Source organism: Chroicocephalus ridibundus, chromosome 2 (assembly GCF_963924245.1).
Source record: "Chroicocephalus ridibundus chromosome 2, bChrRid1.1, whole genome shotgun sequence".
In the NCBI taxonomy this organism is placed as follows: Eukaryota; Metazoa; Chordata; class Aves; order Charadriiformes; family Laridae; genus Chroicocephalus; species Chroicocephalus ridibundus.
Genome location: NC_086285.1, coordinates 88269376 through 88288515, shown reverse-complemented (window position 1 = coordinate 88288515; position 19140 = coordinate 88269376). Strand labels below are relative to the sequence as shown.

Below are 19140 nucleotides of genomic sequence, written 5' to 3'. Positions count from 1 at the left end.
CCAGACCTGTTTCCTGAAGATCCTTCAAGAAAGGAACGTGAAGATACAAGGTCATCTGATGATGTGATTAAGCACTTCTTCCAAGCCCTGGTTCAGGTTCACTTTTGCCTATTAACACGTGACGCAGAAGAAGCAAAACCTCTAACTGCCATACCCAAGGTTATGGAATTTACCACTGTAAGTTCTGGGCAAAGAAAAAAGTTGGAAAAATAAATCCAATAAAGTGGGAAGCAAGTAAGACTCCAACACAACTAGTGTAATGAATGATAGAAAACATGTCTCCATGTTAGACCACCCTTCTTCCTGAGGTACAAAGACATAAATGTTTGTTTGGCAATGTCATTATTTAAAAACCCGTTTAATGATCTCTTTTTGCTTTTGGGAAGAGTCACATAAGTTTACACTGGGAAGCGCCGATTACTTTTAGAGGATAGTGATTCAGACTCCCTTCCTGGCTCAGCTAGTATTTATTACTCTGCTTTTAATCTGGTTCCCGAGACTTGTGCAGAAATCCTTAACACAAAGCTGGTTACAGGTCTCCTGTTACTGCTCGTATTGCTCCTGAAGTGCCCGGCTGCTGCACCTCACTCAGGCAGGCTAGTTTGGGATGTAGTGGGAGAGGCAACAGAAATTTCCTCTGTGTCAGGTTCCTGAGAAGAGATGGTTTGGCTTGCTCTGACACACGAAGGGCCATCAGTTGGTCTTCTCAACTATCCAGGCGCTGCCGACTGCTGAGGATTCAGGACTTAATGACAGTCTGGTGACTGCCATTCTCCAGCTGCAGTATTGTAGGCAGCTGGACTAAAGCAACTGACCACTAAGATTCAAAGCTTTTAAGATATATTTTTAGTTTTCAGTCAGATGTGCCCTAAATTTTCTCTTCAATCTCTTGTCTGTTACAGAACATAATAGTATAAACCCACTTGTGTCTCTGAAGTGCAGTTTTCCACCAGTAGCTTTATGCAGATAGTGTGGAGGAAGATGACCAAACTCCTGAGCAGATGAAGCCCATTAGCACAGGATGCCCCAGTTTTGATAGATGAAAAATAACTCTTAAAAGTTGTAGCACAGAATCTCACTCAGATGCTCCTCAAGCATCAAATGTTAGCTGGGCAATGGTCCAATTCCCTTACATCTCAGCCCCTCTACGCTGTAGAAACCAATTAGGGATCGATAATGCACTATTAAAGGGAGTGCTCACTTTAAATAGATCTTTACTTGTTGACATGCAACTGCGCTGTAATAAGCTGTTAAGATGTTTTACATATCTGACTCTCCTGTGTCTCTGTCACTCTACATCCCATATGCTTCTCTCTTTCCTAGCCCCTCCCTTCCACACAATGGGTACATGTTTTTCCTTCTAGTACCACTTGGGTTGCTTTTAGATAACTTAAGTGTACAAAACAGAGGAACTATTTCCAAAAGGAGATGGCAGATGTACTCTGCCAGCTTCGCCAACTCTTTCATTCTGCTGATTCATCTGCAATGCCTGACGCAGCATCGGGACCACTTCAACATTCAGCTATTACTGGATTGACAGGGGAGCAGAACCCCAGCCTTGTCCAAAAGGGGTATACTTTTTCTATGCTTCTTCCCAGCCTTTCCTACTATGGATGCACCAGCTTGAGAAGGAATCATCTCCTCTTCTGGGAGTAGAACGTCCACCGAATTACAATCATACCAGGAAATTCTTGCCCCGGAGTACCCACTATATCCAGGGACTGTCTCAAACCCACTTGGTTACCTCTAAACTTTTTTCTCTTTCTGGTTGTAAGAGACAGAAAGGTCAGAGCAGGGGAGCAGGCTAGGTCATAGCTGGACACATAGCTCCTTGATGGGAACCATCATCATTTGGAATTGGAAACAAAAAACTGCCCTCCGCTATCCTTCGTACATCTTCAGGATTTAGGCTAGGGAGGTAAAAGACTGAATTGTAACACTGTGAAGTATGTTTAATAAAAATACTCTCAGATGCTTTGACATAGCTAGAGTTACCTGCAAGCTGTGCAGAGTGTAGCACTGTTACTGAACACAGTGGAACATCCTTGTTCTAGCTACCCTTTGCTAGCAATGCTCTGCCTGGACCTACACAGAGACACTAACAGCAATTCATCTCACCAGTCTAGTACTAATCTTAACTCACGTTAGTGGCGAGCTTGGCCTTTTCACCCTACGGGTATGCCGCATGAATGTGTTCTTACTAGACTTTATTTATTTTCATAGTAAACACAATTCTGGGAAAAGCTTTCCTATGCCCTCTGCTGGTTTTCCAAGACACCTGTTTTCAGCTTACATTTAAAACTCTTCCTTTAAAATATGAGTAGGTTTCCATAACTCTCCTCCATTTTCTTCTGAGTAAACTGCAGCAAGACACAGAGGACAGAATCATAGATGCATACTATACAAGTTGCCTCCTTCAGCTTCCCTGTGACTTGACAAACCATTACCAATTTTCATTTTTCGTTACTTGCATTTCTTTCTGAACTAGGCTGTTCAGGAAATTCAGGCAATCCCCACCTTTGCATAAGCAGCAGGCTTCTTTGAGCAAGTCTGCACAGAGAACAGGAGTTTCTTTGGTTGCCTTTTCACATTGGGGAGAGCAGCAAACCCCATGCACCTTCAGCCTGAACCTTACAGCCCCAAAGTCATTTGTCAGTTATCAATTATCTCCTTGTATTTCTGCCTTCACTGCCGAGATTCCTTTAACACCTACCTCTAAGACTAGCAACTGTACTAGGTTACGTCCAAGACTCTTTCAGGATAATTGTCCTGTCCTTAACATAAGTTTTGGATATTCCATGAGCGTTTTCCAAAAGGTCCAGACTGAATACTGCCCTGACGCTCACTGATGACTCATACTTGTATTCAAAGCCATTTCAGGAGGCTTCAAGTTAAGATTTTGCCTAAGAAGTGTAACCCATCTATTTCTACATTTTTGTGGCATTTCACTTAGCTCTATGTGTAAAGACAATGTAGGTCGTCCATAAGTGTAAGACCCTTTGATAGTAATCTCTAACTTCAAAGAAAAGGATATGAGCAGTTCCCAATTGCCAGATGTTGAGGCTTGACAAATACATGTATGATACACCCTCAGTGCTAGAAATCCATACCATAACTGCAAGTTGGGCCAGGTTACGAGTGTAATAAAGGATACGATGTCTTAAGATTCACATAGCCTGAGTCACATAGCTGAGACTAGATCTCTTACTTCTAATTTTGAGAGTAAAGCCCAATCCAGAGCAAACTCTCTAGAATAAATTCAAATGTGAGCTAGATGCAGCTATGGATACACAATGGCAGTAACTCTGCCTTGCCAGGAAAAAGGAGGTACTCATTTATCTACCCAACTTTAGTTTAAGATTTTGGATGCAAACACAGCCTTTCATTAAAATTCTCTGCTTCAGTTTTCCCTTAACTCAGATCTGTACCATTTTTAATGTATTAGTCACTTGACTTAGTAAATGCTGCGTCAAATCTACCAACCTCCAATACTGATCAAGTTCTGTCTTCTCAGTAAAACCAGGAACAAGCAAAAAACTTCCAAGGCAGCATAACTTACTAAAAAAAGAAAAAAAAGCCCAAACCCAAAACACCATGGACAAATCCACACAATAAAAATACATAGCATGCACCTCCATTGTGAAATGATCACTTTCCTAAGAGTCACATAAATATACCACTCTTTCAAGTGCTAATATACCAACAGTACTACTTTTTCTGAACTTTCTTCTTAGGGAGACTTTAGTGGATTATTTTAAGAAGGCAAAATATAGTGTTAATTGACACTCCCCCTACCATTGCCAGTGATATTATGCACACACTATTCACAGGCGAGGAAGAAAACGTATTAAAATCATGCCAATGAAAGCCACTACCAGGGAATGCAGAGTAATCCTAAAATGCAGAAGCGCAACTTAACTGTAACCAGCTGCAGCTGCCTTCACAATGAAAAGACACGCAAACAAATAGCAATTTTCCTGTGGCATACACTCACAGTGTCCAGCACACTACAGCTCGGGTCTTCATGAGCTAGGCTACACCTTTGTGTCTAAGTGCCCACCTCGTCACATGACGGTCAGAACTGGTACGGTCAAGGAAGCTTTTAACACCTACACTACCAGGATCAACACTAGCGCTGCTGCCTCAGCTCTTTTACAAGCAGGTTTTCTCTACACCTGCCTGTAACGGTTCACCTGCTTAAGTGGGAGAGCGTGCCTCCACTCTAACCAATACGTGTCTTGGGTCACTTTCCTCCAAGAAGATCATACGAAACACCAGTACTCAACGGGAACAACAAAAGCCGACATCAATAGCGATTTCAGAGTTCTAATCAGGAAATCTTTAACAGATCATCAGATATTTTGACTGACATTCATCTAAACGTTTTGGTAATTTTCAGCAGCTTTTAGGTAATGAAAATTCATTAAATTCAACATAAAAAACCTGCACTATAAATTATTAATCCAGCCCACAGCTGACAAGTACAGTCAACTTCCAAGGACAATATTAATCCTGCAGTTATGTTTTACACCAGTGCAATTCTTCAAACAATTATCACTTAACCTTCCCAGAATCTCTGATCTCACATTTTCACCTCTACAGTGCCAGCTAGAAGTCCAAAACACCCAGCTAACTTATGCCTGGCATCACAAGTGAACACCTTCAATATATTCCATCTCAGGCTCTTCGATCTTGGACCTCCTCTTGGCCACATGCATTTTGCAGAATTGGAAACTGAGGATATTCAGATAAATGAAAATGCCAACTGCCCCACAGAAATGGACCGCACAGAGACGGGCAGCAAGACTATGCATGCATCTTCATTCATAGCCATGACTACTTTGCCACATTCCATTTAAGATACTTTATTTTTTAAGTTAGGTCAACCATTATTTCACTGGAAGAGACAAGCTCCCTGCTCTCCTCAGACAGGAATGCACACCAGCATACACATCCTCATTTGATAGGTACCAAGTCCATTTTAATAACAGAATCTTCGACCCAGAGACCATCAAATCCCCCTTCCCAAAACCAGTTGCATGCAGCTCTCTTGGGAACTCAAAATCTGACTTGCGCCCGGAAATGCATCTGCTTTGTAGCATTGTTACTCATTCCTGTCTTGAGCATCCACTTTGACTTCATCCTCTGCAGGTACTGCATATCACGCTGCTGAGCAAAGACTGCCCCTTCAGGGAGAGAGGAGGAAGAGAAAGAGGGAAAAATGTTTGTAAGATTACTTACTACTAATATGCAAATCAGTTAATTGTCCATTTAAATCGGCAGTTAGCTGTACGTTTTCCTTCACATACTGGGACACTTCTCGCTCTTCTCTTGGGAAAGGCCAGTTCCCTCTATGAACACCCATCACCATTACCCATTACGGGAAAAGGTTGTTTTGCATTCCAGTGCGCGATTCTTTTATTTCAGAAGTGGATATAGATCCCTGCTCCCCAACTGAAAAAGTATTCTAACTATCAAACAGTGTTTTACATTACATTATTAAATAGCGGGAGTAGTGGTTTTGGCAGGCAGAGAAAGGATTATTACCCTAGAAACCAAACAACCTTAGGAAATCAGCAAATATCACAAACACACGTGCTAATGAACTGAAAGGCCTGCACGGAAGCTGCACTGGATTTTAGACACAAACAATTTCCTACTACTTATTCTGCCTGGATGTCAGGAATGAAAGGGAACTAACTTGAAGACAAACTACTGCATAAGACCCCACAAATGTGAAACAAACTCAACCTATTTAATTGTAGAGCGATGACGTCCTAGAGCCTCCTTCTCTGCAAAAACCTCAGACTGTCACTTACCTGTCTGACCTGTCCAGCCCAAAGCTCTGTACTGCTGCAACACCCGACCCACTGCTTTCTTATTTTTCGCAACAGCCACTGCTCTTGACAGACCAAATCGTTGCTTGTAGTATCTCATTAAAGAACGATGACCCACTCTTGCACCTGTTCAGAGGAAGGGATATCTTATTATGCATAATGAAGCAGCTTCTGAAATGCAGTATTCAAGCACATTGTGAAAACTGTGGAAAATCCCTACGCTAAGAAATGCTTTTAAAAGGCCCAGAACCTTAAAAACTTTAGCACTATTAGGAACTCGGTGTTAACTCCTGTAAGAGCTGCTGTACTGCACTCTACCTTGAATAAAAAAAACGCCCAAAGAGTGCTGTTGTTCAAGAGGGCCTAAGCTCAAATAACAACCAGGCAGTTATCAGAAAAAAAAAATTAATTAGGGGAACGAGCAGAGAGGCAATGCTGTTTCAAGTAACCAGCTTCCCCGGTTACTTACCAGGGAAATAACTTGCTGACATTCAGGAAATCTTCTGTAACTGCATAGTTGGCAGCACGTTTCAGAACGAAAGGGCCAAGGTCCCCTCATTCAAAAAACACCAAAACAAAAAAAATTGCAAGCAAGCGTGCCAAATAATATACAAGGCAAGAGTAAGGTTGTTTACTAAATTAGTTACCAGCTGACTCTCTGCAAAAACTACACTAGATAACCAAAGTTGCATTAAAACAAGATATGGAAACTCTTGGAGCACACTGCAAGAGTCACATGTTAATGAAGAGGTAGAGCGGGCAAACGAACCCCCCGCCCCAGTCCACATATATGTTAATGCTGAAGAAGCCGAACTACTTGGTAGTGAAAATAATGGAAGGTGAGGACAAAACTCCAAAGACACTAAGATGCAAAATCACTTTCTCCCTTGCCAAAGGAAAAACACAACGATGACCTATGCTGCAGGTAACGGCTGCAGCTGTGAGAAAGGCAGAGTAAGTTCCTCATAACACAAATCCTATGCCTACCTGAAGGAAGGATCAGCTCCATGGTGTCATCATCATAATCCAACTCTCTCTCTGCTGGGCGCTCTCCAGGCACCTCCACATCTTCCCCATCCTTGTGATCGGGGTAACTGCTCCTGTGGAAGAGCAGCAGTACATGGTTTATACATGGTGAGCAGCCACAGCTATCCAGACCCATTACACAGAAGAACTGCCATGTGCGGCTACAGCAAGCCACAAACATCATCACGTTTCACCTACCTTGGTTTGGGAGCTCTTCCCAGGAACATCCTGCCCTGAACAGAGGTTCAAGACAAGGGCCACCCTTCCTCCACCCAGTTCTATAACCCACCACGGTTCTGCTGCTGCTCACTTAACAGCCACTTATGGTGAAAAGCCACCACTGTGCAGCTCACCAGCTCTGCACAGCTACTGAACGACCCCTCCAAGAAGCGCCTCTAAATCCACATGTCACCATAACAGGAGGTATTTCTGACCTAAATAAACACAGCTTAGGATAAGTTACAGAAATCTCAACTGGAGGTCTCTAAATCAGAGCAGTTCTGTTTAACTCCAGCTACTTTAAAAAAAAAAAAAAAAAGATCCACAGTAGGTATTAAACCTACAATCTGCCTAAAAGGTAATGGAAGAGGCAGTTATGCCCTTTTATGGTCTTTACTGGTGCACTGAAATCTAAACTCAGTAACAGCAACATACAAAACAGAACTCAAAGTAAATTTCCATGTAGGACTGGTGTTGTTGGTCACAGCAGAGGACAACAAATCATGTTGTTATGCTTATCTAGAAAAGTAGTGAACCAGCTACGCAAAATAAGCATCAGAACCAGAAACAGGACTAAATTTTAAGAACAGGTAATAGTTTCTGATTTAATATTTAACTGTCCTTTTGCCTGTCCCCATCTGTGCTCCACTCAAACAAAAGCCTCCTCACCTAAAATCATAGAAGTCTGCAAATTCCAGGGCAGCATCTCCATCTGTGAAGAGTTTGCAGTGGCTTTTATCATTCATGTGAGCCTGTACGGCTTCTGTAGAGTAGAAGGATTTCCCTTTTTCGTTGCACCAGATGCAGATTTTCCCAACACCAATTTTCTCTCCTGTAGAAAACAATGACACTCCTATTGGTCTGAATAGAGCCTCCCTTGTCAATAATTAACATTTCTGTGATGTAGGCTTCCCAGCTTGAAAGCAGAGCCTTGAGCTCTTCATTTCCAGAAAAGCCCTGCTGTTCCTATGCTTTGACCATATGGCTCCAAGTCTGTGCATTTAAAGATTTCATATGACAAGGTATGGATCATTATGTATTCTCAATAACAAATTTCATACTTCAAATACAGCTTTCTACCTCCAAAATTGTTTTAGTCTCATCATTACCTGTAGTATTCAAGGAAGATAAATTTTTTTCCTAGGTTATAGCTCTCTCACAAATATTGTAAACTGATGAAGGAAATACTTGTGACTTACGAGTACGATAACACAGTTCATACACACACTTTAGCAGTAGAGTTTTGTCCTAAATTTCATATTAGCTGAACAACTTTCTCAACATTAGAAAACCACATGAAACCTACAGGGTAGATGACCACATGTTTGCTCAGGGGGGTTTTCTCTCACTCTCCCTGGAAAGGCGGTGGTCCTGTTCATGATCAACATACTGAAATAGACAGCACTCATATTTTACACCAAAAAAAAAAAAACCGAAAACATTTTAAGTCATACACCAGTGGAAATAAGCAATAAGAGTATAGAATTATCCTGATCAAAAATCAGAGGATGTTTACAGGCATACCCAGGTACTTGATTAGTCCTCTGAGATCCACAAGGTACTCTATGTCTGGAATGAAGAAACTGTGAACTTTTGTCATATGGGCCACATTTTTCGTGAGAGATCTTGAATGGTGGGGACAGAACAAGCAGTCCGTGACTGGTATGGCCCCAACAGCAGGAGTGCTTTCAGCTTCTGCCTGCTCCCCCTCTTCTTCTCCCACGCTTTCCATCTCTTCTTCAGAGCCAACGTCTTCATCGGAATCCATATCTTCCCAGTCTTTAAAAAAAAAAATAAATTATTTATATGATTACTTCTCCAAAGCAAAGTTAGTTAGAGTTAGAAAGTTAGAAAAGTTAGTTTAGAAGTTAAGTTAGTTAAGTTAGAAAAAGTTATCATAGAAAATATTGCATTTTCCATTCTTGCAGCTAAGTGCCACACAGTCACTTCAAGGTGCAAAAATATACTATTGCCACTAAAACACATTTCTTTGTGAGATGCACAGCAAATCTCAAGTCTACTCATAAAAAAGTTGGCAGATCCAATATTTCTTTTCCCCTTCATTTTCTCAACTATTAACACTTTATTGCCATTTCAAAGCCTTAAATTTAATTCAGCACAGCACAAGAATGCATGCATGGTTCATTAAAAACAATACAACTCCGTCAGAATCATGAAAATACTCACTTCCAGCAGTGACTCAGCAGTGAGTGAAAACACACTCCTGTTCACACATACATCTTTAACAACAGAGAAGACCAAAGCCAGCTGCCACAGATATACTATGTTACATTATACATTAGTATATACCAAGATATACTAACAATTTTACACATTTGCAAGATTACTGCAGAGCTCATTAATGGACAGACGAACCAACAATCTGATTGTACTGCTAGACAAGTCCAGAAATCTTTTTTAAGAAGCTCAGATCTGGGGCAGTGAGCACTTCCCAGTACTCTATTCCTACTGGTCCCCTTCCAACTGCCATGAGCACAGAGTGTTTGAGAACAGGGAACATGGTGTTCCCCAGCGTTGTAGTCTGCTAATTAGAGATATTTGCTGTAGGATATAGTTTAATGATTTTAAAAGCCTGACACTGAATTAACAGGACTTGTAGGAAACATTCCTAGACAAACACTTAAAAGGGAAATTGACATTCAGAAACCTACTGAGATTTTAGCATTAGAATTTATGACTAACACATTAATACAAAACAGGTGGAAGCCGGCTCCTTCTTTAGATGTTAAGATACACGTTCAGAGGTGTACGTTTCTTCTCCTATAGAACAGATTCCCTGAATTGCAACTGAAATTTCACCAGCATAAAACTGCTGTAACAGACATAATAACATGACACAACGGGTTCAGTAACAAAGTAGTCCCACTTCATTCATACCTGTCCCCTTGCTGCAGTTTAATCACCCCATTCAATCGCTCCAACAGATGCCTTTGGAGCTGCACTGTAAACTACAGCACTGAAAGCACCCAGGTTAAGAACAACCCTTTTTTGGGAATTCTGTAGCTCTGATCTTTTCAGTTGTCCACTTTTCAGGCTAACCTCCAATGATGAGCTGTACCTGCACAAGCGGCGAGGGTGACGCATCAGGAACAGGCAGTTGGGGCGGCCACCCTTAAACCAGTTTTAATGTAGATGCCAACATGCTGAGAAGCTATGCCACACAGTGTCAGGTTAAGGAGCAAACTTTCTCCTCTGATCTTGGTGGGCAGAGAAAAACAAAACCACCCCCACCTCCCTTCAACAGATCAGTAAAGTGATTGATGGGACAATAAGCAAATGGTCATGATTGGATTTTTGCTCATCTACTTTTCAGAAGTAGTTTTAGGGTAACCTTTTATGTTAGCCTTCCTTAAAGGAAACTTCCCCTGGAGTTTCATGTGGAAAATAACGCTCATATTAGTAAGTGTTTATATTGAACCTTCACAGGCATTAGCGTCTTGCACAGCTGGCAGTTCAGACATTAACCCTGAGTCCTTAACTGCAAGCATGGGCCAACCTTAACTCCACTGTTAACCTGAAAATTGAATCAACAGGAAGACCTTTCATGATGGAAAATGCTGTACTACTGCAGAAACAGAAGGAGGATTTTACACAAAACCAACAATGTACCTTACCCCAAGCTATCTCTTGTCAGTAAGTTTACTGCCTTACCTTCTTCCATATCCTCTTCTTCCTCTGCTTGTTGTTTGGCCAGCTTCTTGGCTTGCTGTTCAAACCACTGTAGCCGTGGAGGTTTTTCCGATCGTTCTCTACTCTGTGATAAGCTGGTGCTTCCCGTTGAAACTGGAGAGCCGCTTGCATTACTAGGAGGTAAAGGTGTCTTCTTTGGAGATGAAGATGGCTGAGCTCTGATGGCCTGCTGAATAGCTGCGTTCATTTCATCTTTGTTTACACTCTCTGGGGCCAGCCCCTTTTCCAGGTTCTTTTCATTTAATATTTTCACCTTCTTGCTGACAGCTTGAACAGCTTTCTTCTCCAACTCCAGGTGCTTCTTGGACTTCAAGTGATTCTCGTAGGCATTGAAGGTAGAGAACCTCTTGCTGCAAACTGTGCAGTAAGTGGCAGTGATTTTGTTCTGCTCCTCTGCTACTGCTCTCTGCGCTAGGACTCTCTCTTGGAAATTCTCAGCAGTGACAGGAGGCATGTCAGCAACCTTACGCTTCAGGTTGTATCTATGCCAGTCAGTTTTGTAATGGGCACGCTGAATGTCAGCATCCTTGAAAGCCACACGGCAAGTGATACAAGTGTAGGTTGCCATCACTAAAAAGTGGGGAAAAAATAATAATTATGCTAAAAGAGATAAGTAACAGCCACAAAAAAACTCCAAACACAACACCCTGACAGCACCCACGTAAGGCAGCATCAGAGATACAGTTCTCCTACAGAATTAAATTTATTAAACACCAGCATTAGCAAACAGCATGTTACATACGAGAAGGAACAAAAAAAATACAAGACTCTGATACAGTTATCAGATATTACTAATACCACAGCAGCACCAGAGCATCCCAGCTCTGGACCCTGCACTCACTGTGATTGTCAGGGCTTGGACACAGAACAAGAGGGTTCCCTAGAAGCAGCACTTTGAAAGCACCGAGGTTTTTACTGGATATCAGAAACTAAAGGTTCTTATCAAGTTCGTTTTCTGCCAACTATAGGCTTTTGAGGAGACTAGTGATTTCTCCAAAATAAGGGTAAAAAGGGAAAACCTGCTTTCATGTTTATTTTCCATTTTCCACAGCCTTATCAAATGGAAAAAAAAAAATAAAAAATAAACCCCTCTCAGCTTTTTTGGAGCAGTGCATGTGCCGTTGACAACACTTTACGCCCCAGAATTGTTAACCTGGAGACGTAGCCAGTCATGCCTAGATTTAGCACTTGAAGCCACTGTTGCCACTGGTCTTCCTCCACTTCCCACCATCCAGCTGAGCTGCGTTACTGGGGCTGTCAAAGGGCAAGTGGAGGGCAGTGACCTGTAACTGATGCTGTCAAAGCCATACATTTCCTTCCTTTAGTTAACGAAACTTTTTTTTTTTTTAAACAAAGTTGATGGAATCTCTTGAACACTCCAAAAGCAAAGAAGCATTTTCTAGCTGGAGACCACTAAAGTCACCCCGCCACCCCCATCTTTTAACTGATTTAGAAAAAACATAGTTTAACCTGGAAAAAAAAAAAAGAAATAATACCTCAGGAGGAGAGGGTCTGAAGGCAGGCAGAGGAACAGCAGCTCCCAGAAACTACAAACAGGGAGAAGCCATGGTGAAAAACACAAATAAGCACAGAGCTGAAAGGTACTTTATGACATACTCATTCCCTGGAAGAACTGGACTCCTAATTTACTGCTTGTGTTATCTGTAATCCTACAGTGATGGAAAATACATAACAGAAAATAAAGGCCATGCTAATTTATTTTAAATACTATAAGCATCTATTCATTGTAACACGTGCATCTTGTTTCAGGGGAAAATGCACTCTGCCTATTGAGAGATCCCGACTGCTCCCCGATGCATTTCCCTCCCACCTGCAGAACTTTCTACCCCTTTCCTAGCCCATGCAGGTATTTTACTGACATAAAGCAACTGACACAGAATCACATTTGCTGCTACTCACAAAATCTTTGCAGAAACCTCTGGGACAGAGCAGTTTGATCCAGTCTATTACAGATAGACAGCAGCTACACACCAGATCACCCTGGGGGTGACTAAAAAAAACCCCAAAAAATGGATCAGAAGAAGAGATATGTAACTGAGACCATCTAAAACCGTAAACCTTCACATCTGACTACTAAGTGGAGAAATAACATCTAAAATTCAAGCTGCAAAGAGCAGAAAAAGCACCTACAGAATCCCATGTAGTTACGCCAACACTTCCCACTTCCCATCACCCACCTGAGCTTTCCCGCACCTCTTCAACCTGCAAAACCAAACCGCAGAATTTTCCCCTGTGTGGGGCTCAGGAAAACCAAACTTAAGGCACTCACGAGCCTTCAGCCCAAGGCACAGCCAAGCCCTTCAAGACAAATCTTGTTCCCCCCACAGAGACTTTTGTACAGCTGATTTTAGATACTGTTATTTGAATTTAAATCGAATCAGTGTCTGTAAGACTGACACAAGACACAAAGGCCTGACTAACAGGCAGGTGCCCAGAGAAGCTGTGGATGCCCCATCCCTGGAAGTGTTCAAGGCCAGGCTGGATGGGGCTTTGAGCAGCCTGGTCTAGTGGGAGGTGTCCCTGCCCGTGGCTGGGGGGGTGGAACTAGATGGTCTTTAAGACCCCTTCCAACCCGAACCGTTCTACGACTCCACGATCATACGGACACCAGAAGTGACAGCACAACTTAAACCCGAGAGGAAAAAATACAATAAACCAAAACAAAACACGAGAAGGGGCACAGGCGGAAGCCGTGACCCTCCAGACGTGGCCCAGAGGGCGGCTCCGCCATGAGGCGGGCAACCGGCACCCCCAGGACGCGCGTCCCAATGGCCGTGCCCCGGGGCCGGGCCGGGCCGGGCCGGGCCGGGCCGGGCCTCGCCTCGCCTCACCCTCCCCTCCAGCCCCGTCGGGACTAAGCCGCCCCGACCACCGCCAGGCCCTGCTGGGACACGCACCTGCCGCCCGTGGGGCAAAGGATCCCCCGCGGCCTAGGTGCCGGCACCCGCGGAGGAGAAGGAGGAAGAAGACGCCGCGTAGCGCCGGGCAGGAAGGGCAGGGCCCGTCCGCTTCCGCCCGGCGCCGCCGCCGCTGGCGCCCCCTGTCGGCGCGGAGGCCCCGCAGCGCCGCCTGCCCGCCCCGCCCCTGGGGGAACCGTGGGAGCGGCGGGAACTCGCTGGGTTTTGTGTTGGTTATTGCCACCACGCCCCCCCCCCCCCCCTCCACCCCCCCCCAATTTTTGGAACAAACATACAATTAGATATGGTGAAAGATAAAAACTAACACATATTTATTAAATGGTTTTTACAAACAATATAATAATTCCATGTTTACAAAATTGTAATCAGGCTAGGTAAAGTGCTGCAAAATATTTTAAATAAAGACATTTTGTAGTTTTCCAGTTTCTGGTTACCCGGACGGGTGGTGTGTTACTGACTGTGACGCTGCTCGTGTGCTGAGAACAGACATGGAGACTACAGGGAGGTTGTTCAGGAGGCTCAAACCGCCTGGGAAAAGTGCAAAACGAACAAAAAACAAGTAAAACGAGTATTTCTTCAAATCCTATTCTTTGGGTTAAAATTATTTCCCCTCCTCTGCATAGAATAATTGGGTTTTTTTTCATGAAAAAACTGAAGAAGGGTCAGTAGGTGTGTGGTACATAGATGGAGGAAGCCCCCAGTGCTGAAAGTGGGTGTTTTTACGCTGGATTGACAGACTTAAGGCCGCTGATCAAATGGCGCCTGCTCCCGTCTGTCACTCTGAGGTACTAAGGCAGGGGGACGTTTCCCGAGGACGAAGGACCGAGCTGCGTCCCGCAGACCCTGCCGTGACACGGGCCGTTCTCCTCCAGCAGGGATGCTGAAGGCGCCACTGCAGGGCGAGCAGAAATACACCCTCCTGCAAAAATATGCCTCCCCATTCTCGATTTACTGCCAGGTAACGCAGGCAGGAATCACCCTACGGCACAGTCGTACCCCGTGTCACCCCAGGGGCACTTGCCACACTCTCTGCTCTCACCCTTGTCACTGACAGCGCTACCTTTCGACTGGAAACTGCACATAAGCAGGTATCCTGAGGAACAAATGCGTGTTTCGAAGCTCCGTGCTACCCCGTCCTGGCTTGCTTTTCTCCCTGCCCCTCTGTTCCCTTCTGGAAGACGGGAAGGTGATGGCCAGCACTCGGCAGGAAGGATGCTGTGGACCACTGTGATGGGAATTTTTAAGTAACTGGTATTTTGTGGCTGCTGACAGAATACAGCAAAATGAAGGGAATACAGCAAAATGAAGGTTTCCTCGAGGGATTTCCAACTGAAGGCAGTGTGGAAGGAAGGGATCTCACCAAGGAGAGAAACATTTTCTTTTTTGTTCTGTGGTCAAACTGCTGGCAGTGGAATGTATTGTGTCCGAGCAAAGTGTTTTGTTTGGGGTTGGTTGGGGGGGAAGAGGTAATTTTCTGCAGAAAACTAAGCATCCTTCCACTACCAAAGGAGGAATATTAAACGTTACAGAATTACCTTCTTCCCATTACACAGTATTTAGGAGCTTGAATGTAATCTACTACCACGAGAACAAAAAAATAAAATTCTAAAGACAAATAAGCAATTATGCCCCTAAACTTTAATGATTCGCTTGTTCAAGTTTTGCTTTGTTTTTCTTTCTGAAAAAAAAAAAAGAAATAAAAATTGAGACTCGTACTGGAGAAAAACTGATCTATTTTTCTATCTTGAAACCAGAAAATGGATCATTTACAAAAAGTCCGAGAAACTCCTCCAACTGCTTTTCCTCCTTGATCTAATCTATTATTCTAGAAGAGTGCCCCTGCGTTACGTACTTCTATAACCACAAGTATTCTTCATAAAACAACAATAAAGTGCACGCTGTTGTAATGCTGCCATTGACAGCCAGCTAGTCCGTCCCATCGATCTGCTCCAGAAGAGCCTGTGAAGGATGTGATGGCTCCCTCCCGCCGCTCCCCAGCCCCTAGCCCCTTTCCCCTCCTGGCCCCCAGTGCTCCCGCACGAGGACGCCCACAGTTGTCTGGGTGTCCTGCAAAGCTTCATCAGCAACTTGGAAGTTGTACTCTTCTAACTCTATAGATTGTCCTAATCGTGCAGCAAGGAAACGAGGCTTTGAACTCACCCGAGAAATTTAAACGGCCTTTAAACGGACTGATTTCCCAGCAAAAGCTGCTTTTATTTTTTTCTCAAACTGAGAAGAGCAGGCTGGCTGGTGGAAGCTAAAACGGAAACTTAGCAACCAACGCTTTGGAAAGTGACATGGCCATGTTTTTTTCATCATTTCCAGGAACTCGCTTTTAATGCTAAGATGTTCTAATTTCAAAAGCTGTATCTCGTGGGATCTATATCCAGCATCCACTTTGTAATGGATTTGATAATGAAGGCACAGGCTCACTTTTTTACTGGTAAAGGACAGCAAACACGGTCAATATGCATTACTGACACAAAAGCACAAGCAACGATAAAGCTAGTGTCAAAAATTCTCAGCATCTTTCCTTTCACTACACTCTTTTTGGCCATCTGCCTATTTTTTCACCTCGGAAAGAGAAACAAATTGAAGTGGAGTTAACTTCAAACACAGGTTTACCTACACATACATGTTAGTGGAAGATTTTGTATAATCTGTTGCTGTACTTCCTGAGGGTCCTGGATGACAGCATTCACCTCTTCAAATGCCAGCAAATGGAAAATCACTTGAGTAGTAACAGCAGCTGACATGGTCCCTCAACTTTGCTAACAGTTTACATCACATTAAAAAAACTAGCTTTACTTCTTCCTAATTCTTTGATCACTATTGCTTGTTATTACAATTTTATTTGTCACAGGTGAACAAAAAAGCCCTAGAAAAAGTTAAATAAGTTACCTGCTTAAGATCCCATGCCACTCACTGAGCATGTGTGGAGTTTAAACTGGCAAATAATTTAAACAAGTTATTTTTTGTTTGCTTTAAATTACGTGCCAAGAAGAAGATTCTGAGTGTCTTCTATAGCAAATAACCTCGACGAATACTTTTCAGTATCTTAAAAGATTCAGCTTGCAACAGAACTTTTGTTGCAAGTGATGGCAGCTCTCCTGGGGAAAAAAAAAAACAAAACAAAACAAACCCCACAGAATCTTGAATTAAGGAAGTGGCACCTAATAAAGCCTTTTTTTTGTTTTGTTTTTTTTTTGTTTACCTCTAACCTCTATTCCAAACAATAACTACCCTCACCTGCTCCCCAAAAGGTGTTCAGTTTACATGATATTAACTCTTAAATATAAAAATGTGTTGGCTGACTTTACATGGGCAATACTGCCAAGGACCAGACTCTATCAAGGAACACAGCAGGTGGTCAGTCAAACAGCATGCCACTTTACAACTCTACAAGCCTAAAACAGCAAAAAACTTGGAAATGCATCACCATATCCAAAATAATTCAAAGGTTTTAAGTATGAAATCAAATTCTTTGACAGTGTTGCACACATATTTAAACTAGAGTTGTGCCAATTGAAGTGTTTCATATATAGTAGATGCACTACACATAATGCTAACTGCAGGGATTCATACTTTTTGGTACCATTGAAGGAGGTGAGATTTATTTAATCTCATTGCAGTCCTCTGATAACTTACCCTCCCAGTGTGAATCATTAATCGTATTACATGGTTGGCACCCAAGAGTAAATAAACTGCCGATGTTGAAAATTTGGCTCAGGACCCCAAAATACATGGTTAGCAAAAAGACAAAAAAAACCCTCTCCCCCAATTCTTTTGAACAACTGACCTCCAACACTCATCTGCAACCAAACAGTGGATAGATAATTCATTTCCATGCTATTACATTGAGGTATAACTACCAGAAACATTAAACTATCAGTATCAGCTGATATTTATCCAGTTAATTCACTCTGCATAAGGGAAATTATTATAACACATCTAAAGGGACAGTTAAAGCTTACAGCTCAGAATTTTCTTTTTTTTTTTTTTTTTGCATTTGATTTTTTTATGTGTTTTATGTTTAATTTCTTCTATGTTACCAGCTGCAATTTCCAGGTTAATGACTTCCGAGCAGATTTGAAAGGAAGCCTGAAGATTTTTTCTTTTCCTGGGATTCTGCTTCTTGGCCTTGTGAAAGTCCCAATTCTTTCTCAATCTGCTCAAGCTCAGACTGGTCAAGCAGTTCAAAATCATCAGCTTCCTCTGTGTCTGTCTCCTCGCTCAAACTGGGCACTGCATGCGAGGGGGCTTGCTGGGCGGACTGCAACTGGTCTTTGATGGCAGCAGACACTGCGGCTGCGATGACATCCCCAGCAATTCCACTCATTAAATTAAAGGTTTGGTCACTGGTCAAAGGCAAGGAGAGCCCTGCAGTGGACGGTCTCTCTTTACTCTGTCTGGAAGCGTGATCCACCTTGAAATACGTTTGTTCTTTTTTTCGTTTTTGCTGGACGGGCATACCGATGCTTGAGTCATCATCATCATTTGTTCCAGCACCATTTTCTAAAGAAGGAAATTCTGAAAGATCTCTAGCGAAAGCTTCTTCATGATCACTAGGTCGGTCAAAATCTATTACAGGATGAACACAAGGAAACAGTGTTAGCAAACATGACAGGCTTCTTCCAAAAAAAGCAGCCAAATGTAAAAATGCAATTGGTAAATTCTCCTTTGAATACATTTACGAATCCATAGAAGACGACTAATCCACTAGTAGTCTTATGTAGTCTTAATGCAGAGGAGCTTTGTGTTACATCTAAAATAAAACGGTTTTAAGGTCGTAAACCTACTTACCACAAGTCACCTGGTATCAACGTAACTCAGAAAGTTATTTGAGGATAATATCTTTTTTAAATGGTACCCAGCTGTATATGAAACAAGCCATGCAAATCTTTAGCACAGCCAGTCCTAAATACACCAGCCACATAAAGTCCTAAAATTTGTAATGTCACAACAGGTCTTTAAACATTTTTCTTTACAATCTATATAAATTACAAATATGTCTGTATGAATGTATTACAAGCCTTTAAAACACTTGTAGAATAAAAAAGAATGTTTACATGCTTAAATAAAGATATAAAACCAATACAAACAATTAATTTATAAGTTTTTCCTTTCTTGGCCAATGCTTGTATTAAATAGGAAACAGAAAACATAAACTCTACACATGACTAACATAGTTTCACATTTTAAAGAGGATAAAAAGCAGAATGTAAACAAATAGAAGATTAGATTTTAATGACTGCATTAATAGCATGATATTTGTTACTATAAATGCGTAAAATACACTGACCACAGTACATGGCATGTGGAAGAGACCTGAGGGAATATTTTCATCTAGTGTTTGAATGAGAAGGTAAAAATTAATCAGTTTGAACTTACTTTCTATGAAAACAAGT

At 42.4% G+C, this 19140-nt stretch overlaps 2 protein-coding genes across 4 annotated transcripts in view; both read right to left on the bottom strand.

Annotated features, from left to right (window-relative positions):
* Nucleotides 1-409: 409 nt before the first annotated feature.
* Nucleotides 410-13831, bottom strand: ZNF622 (zinc finger protein 622). 2 transcript variants are annotated; one of them, XM_063326126.1, is made up of 9 exons: nt 13712-13831; nt 12714-12804; nt 12290-12340; nt 10755-11363; nt 8607-8861; nt 7752-7914; nt 6825-6937; nt 5820-5963; nt 411-5186 (listed from the first exon to the last, which is right to left on the bottom strand). In XM_063326126.1, exons 4-9 carry the CDS (start codon nt 11359-11361, stop codon nt 5059-5061), a joined length of 1410 nt encoding a protein of 469 aa, XP_063182196.1. In that variant the 5' UTR covers nt 11362-11363; nt 12290-12340; nt 12714-12804; nt 13712-13831; the 3' UTR covers nt 411-5058. The 2 variants fall into 2 exon arrangements, with proteins under 2 accessions (XP_063182197.1, XP_063182196.1); XM_063326127.1 differs by lacking the exon at nt 12714-12804 and having other exon boundaries at nt 410-5186; nt 13712-13822.
* Nucleotides 13832-14019: 188 nt separating this feature from the next.
* RETREG1 (reticulophagy regulator 1) overlaps nt 14020-19140 on the bottom strand; it is a 71106-nt gene continuing 65985 nt past the window's right edge. For both annotated transcript variants that reach the window (XM_063326124.1, XM_063326125.1), the window contains one exon: nt 14020-18313. In XM_063326124.1, coding sequence (XP_063182194.1) covers nt 17802-18313 — 512 coding nt within the window. In that variant the 3' untranslated portion in view covers nt 14020-17801. The remainder of the gene's footprint in view (nt 18314-19140) is intronic.

What these genes read in the sequence shown, in the direction of transcription:
- ZNF622 (XM_063326126.1), bottom strand. Translation starts at nt 11,361, where the DNA reads ATGGCAACCTACACTTGTATCACTTGCCGTGTGGCTTTCAAGGATGCT. An exon ending in GCAGACTTCTATGATTTTAG is followed by an intron (nt 6,938 to 7,751) that starts GTGAGGAGGCTT and finishes GCTCTTCCACAG; the next exon opens with GAGCAGTTACCCCGATCACA. An exon ending in GGAGCTGATCCTTCCTTCAG is followed by an intron (nt 5,964 to 6,824) that starts GTAGGCATAGGA and finishes TCCTCTGAACAG; the next exon opens with GTGCAAGAGTGGGTCATCGT.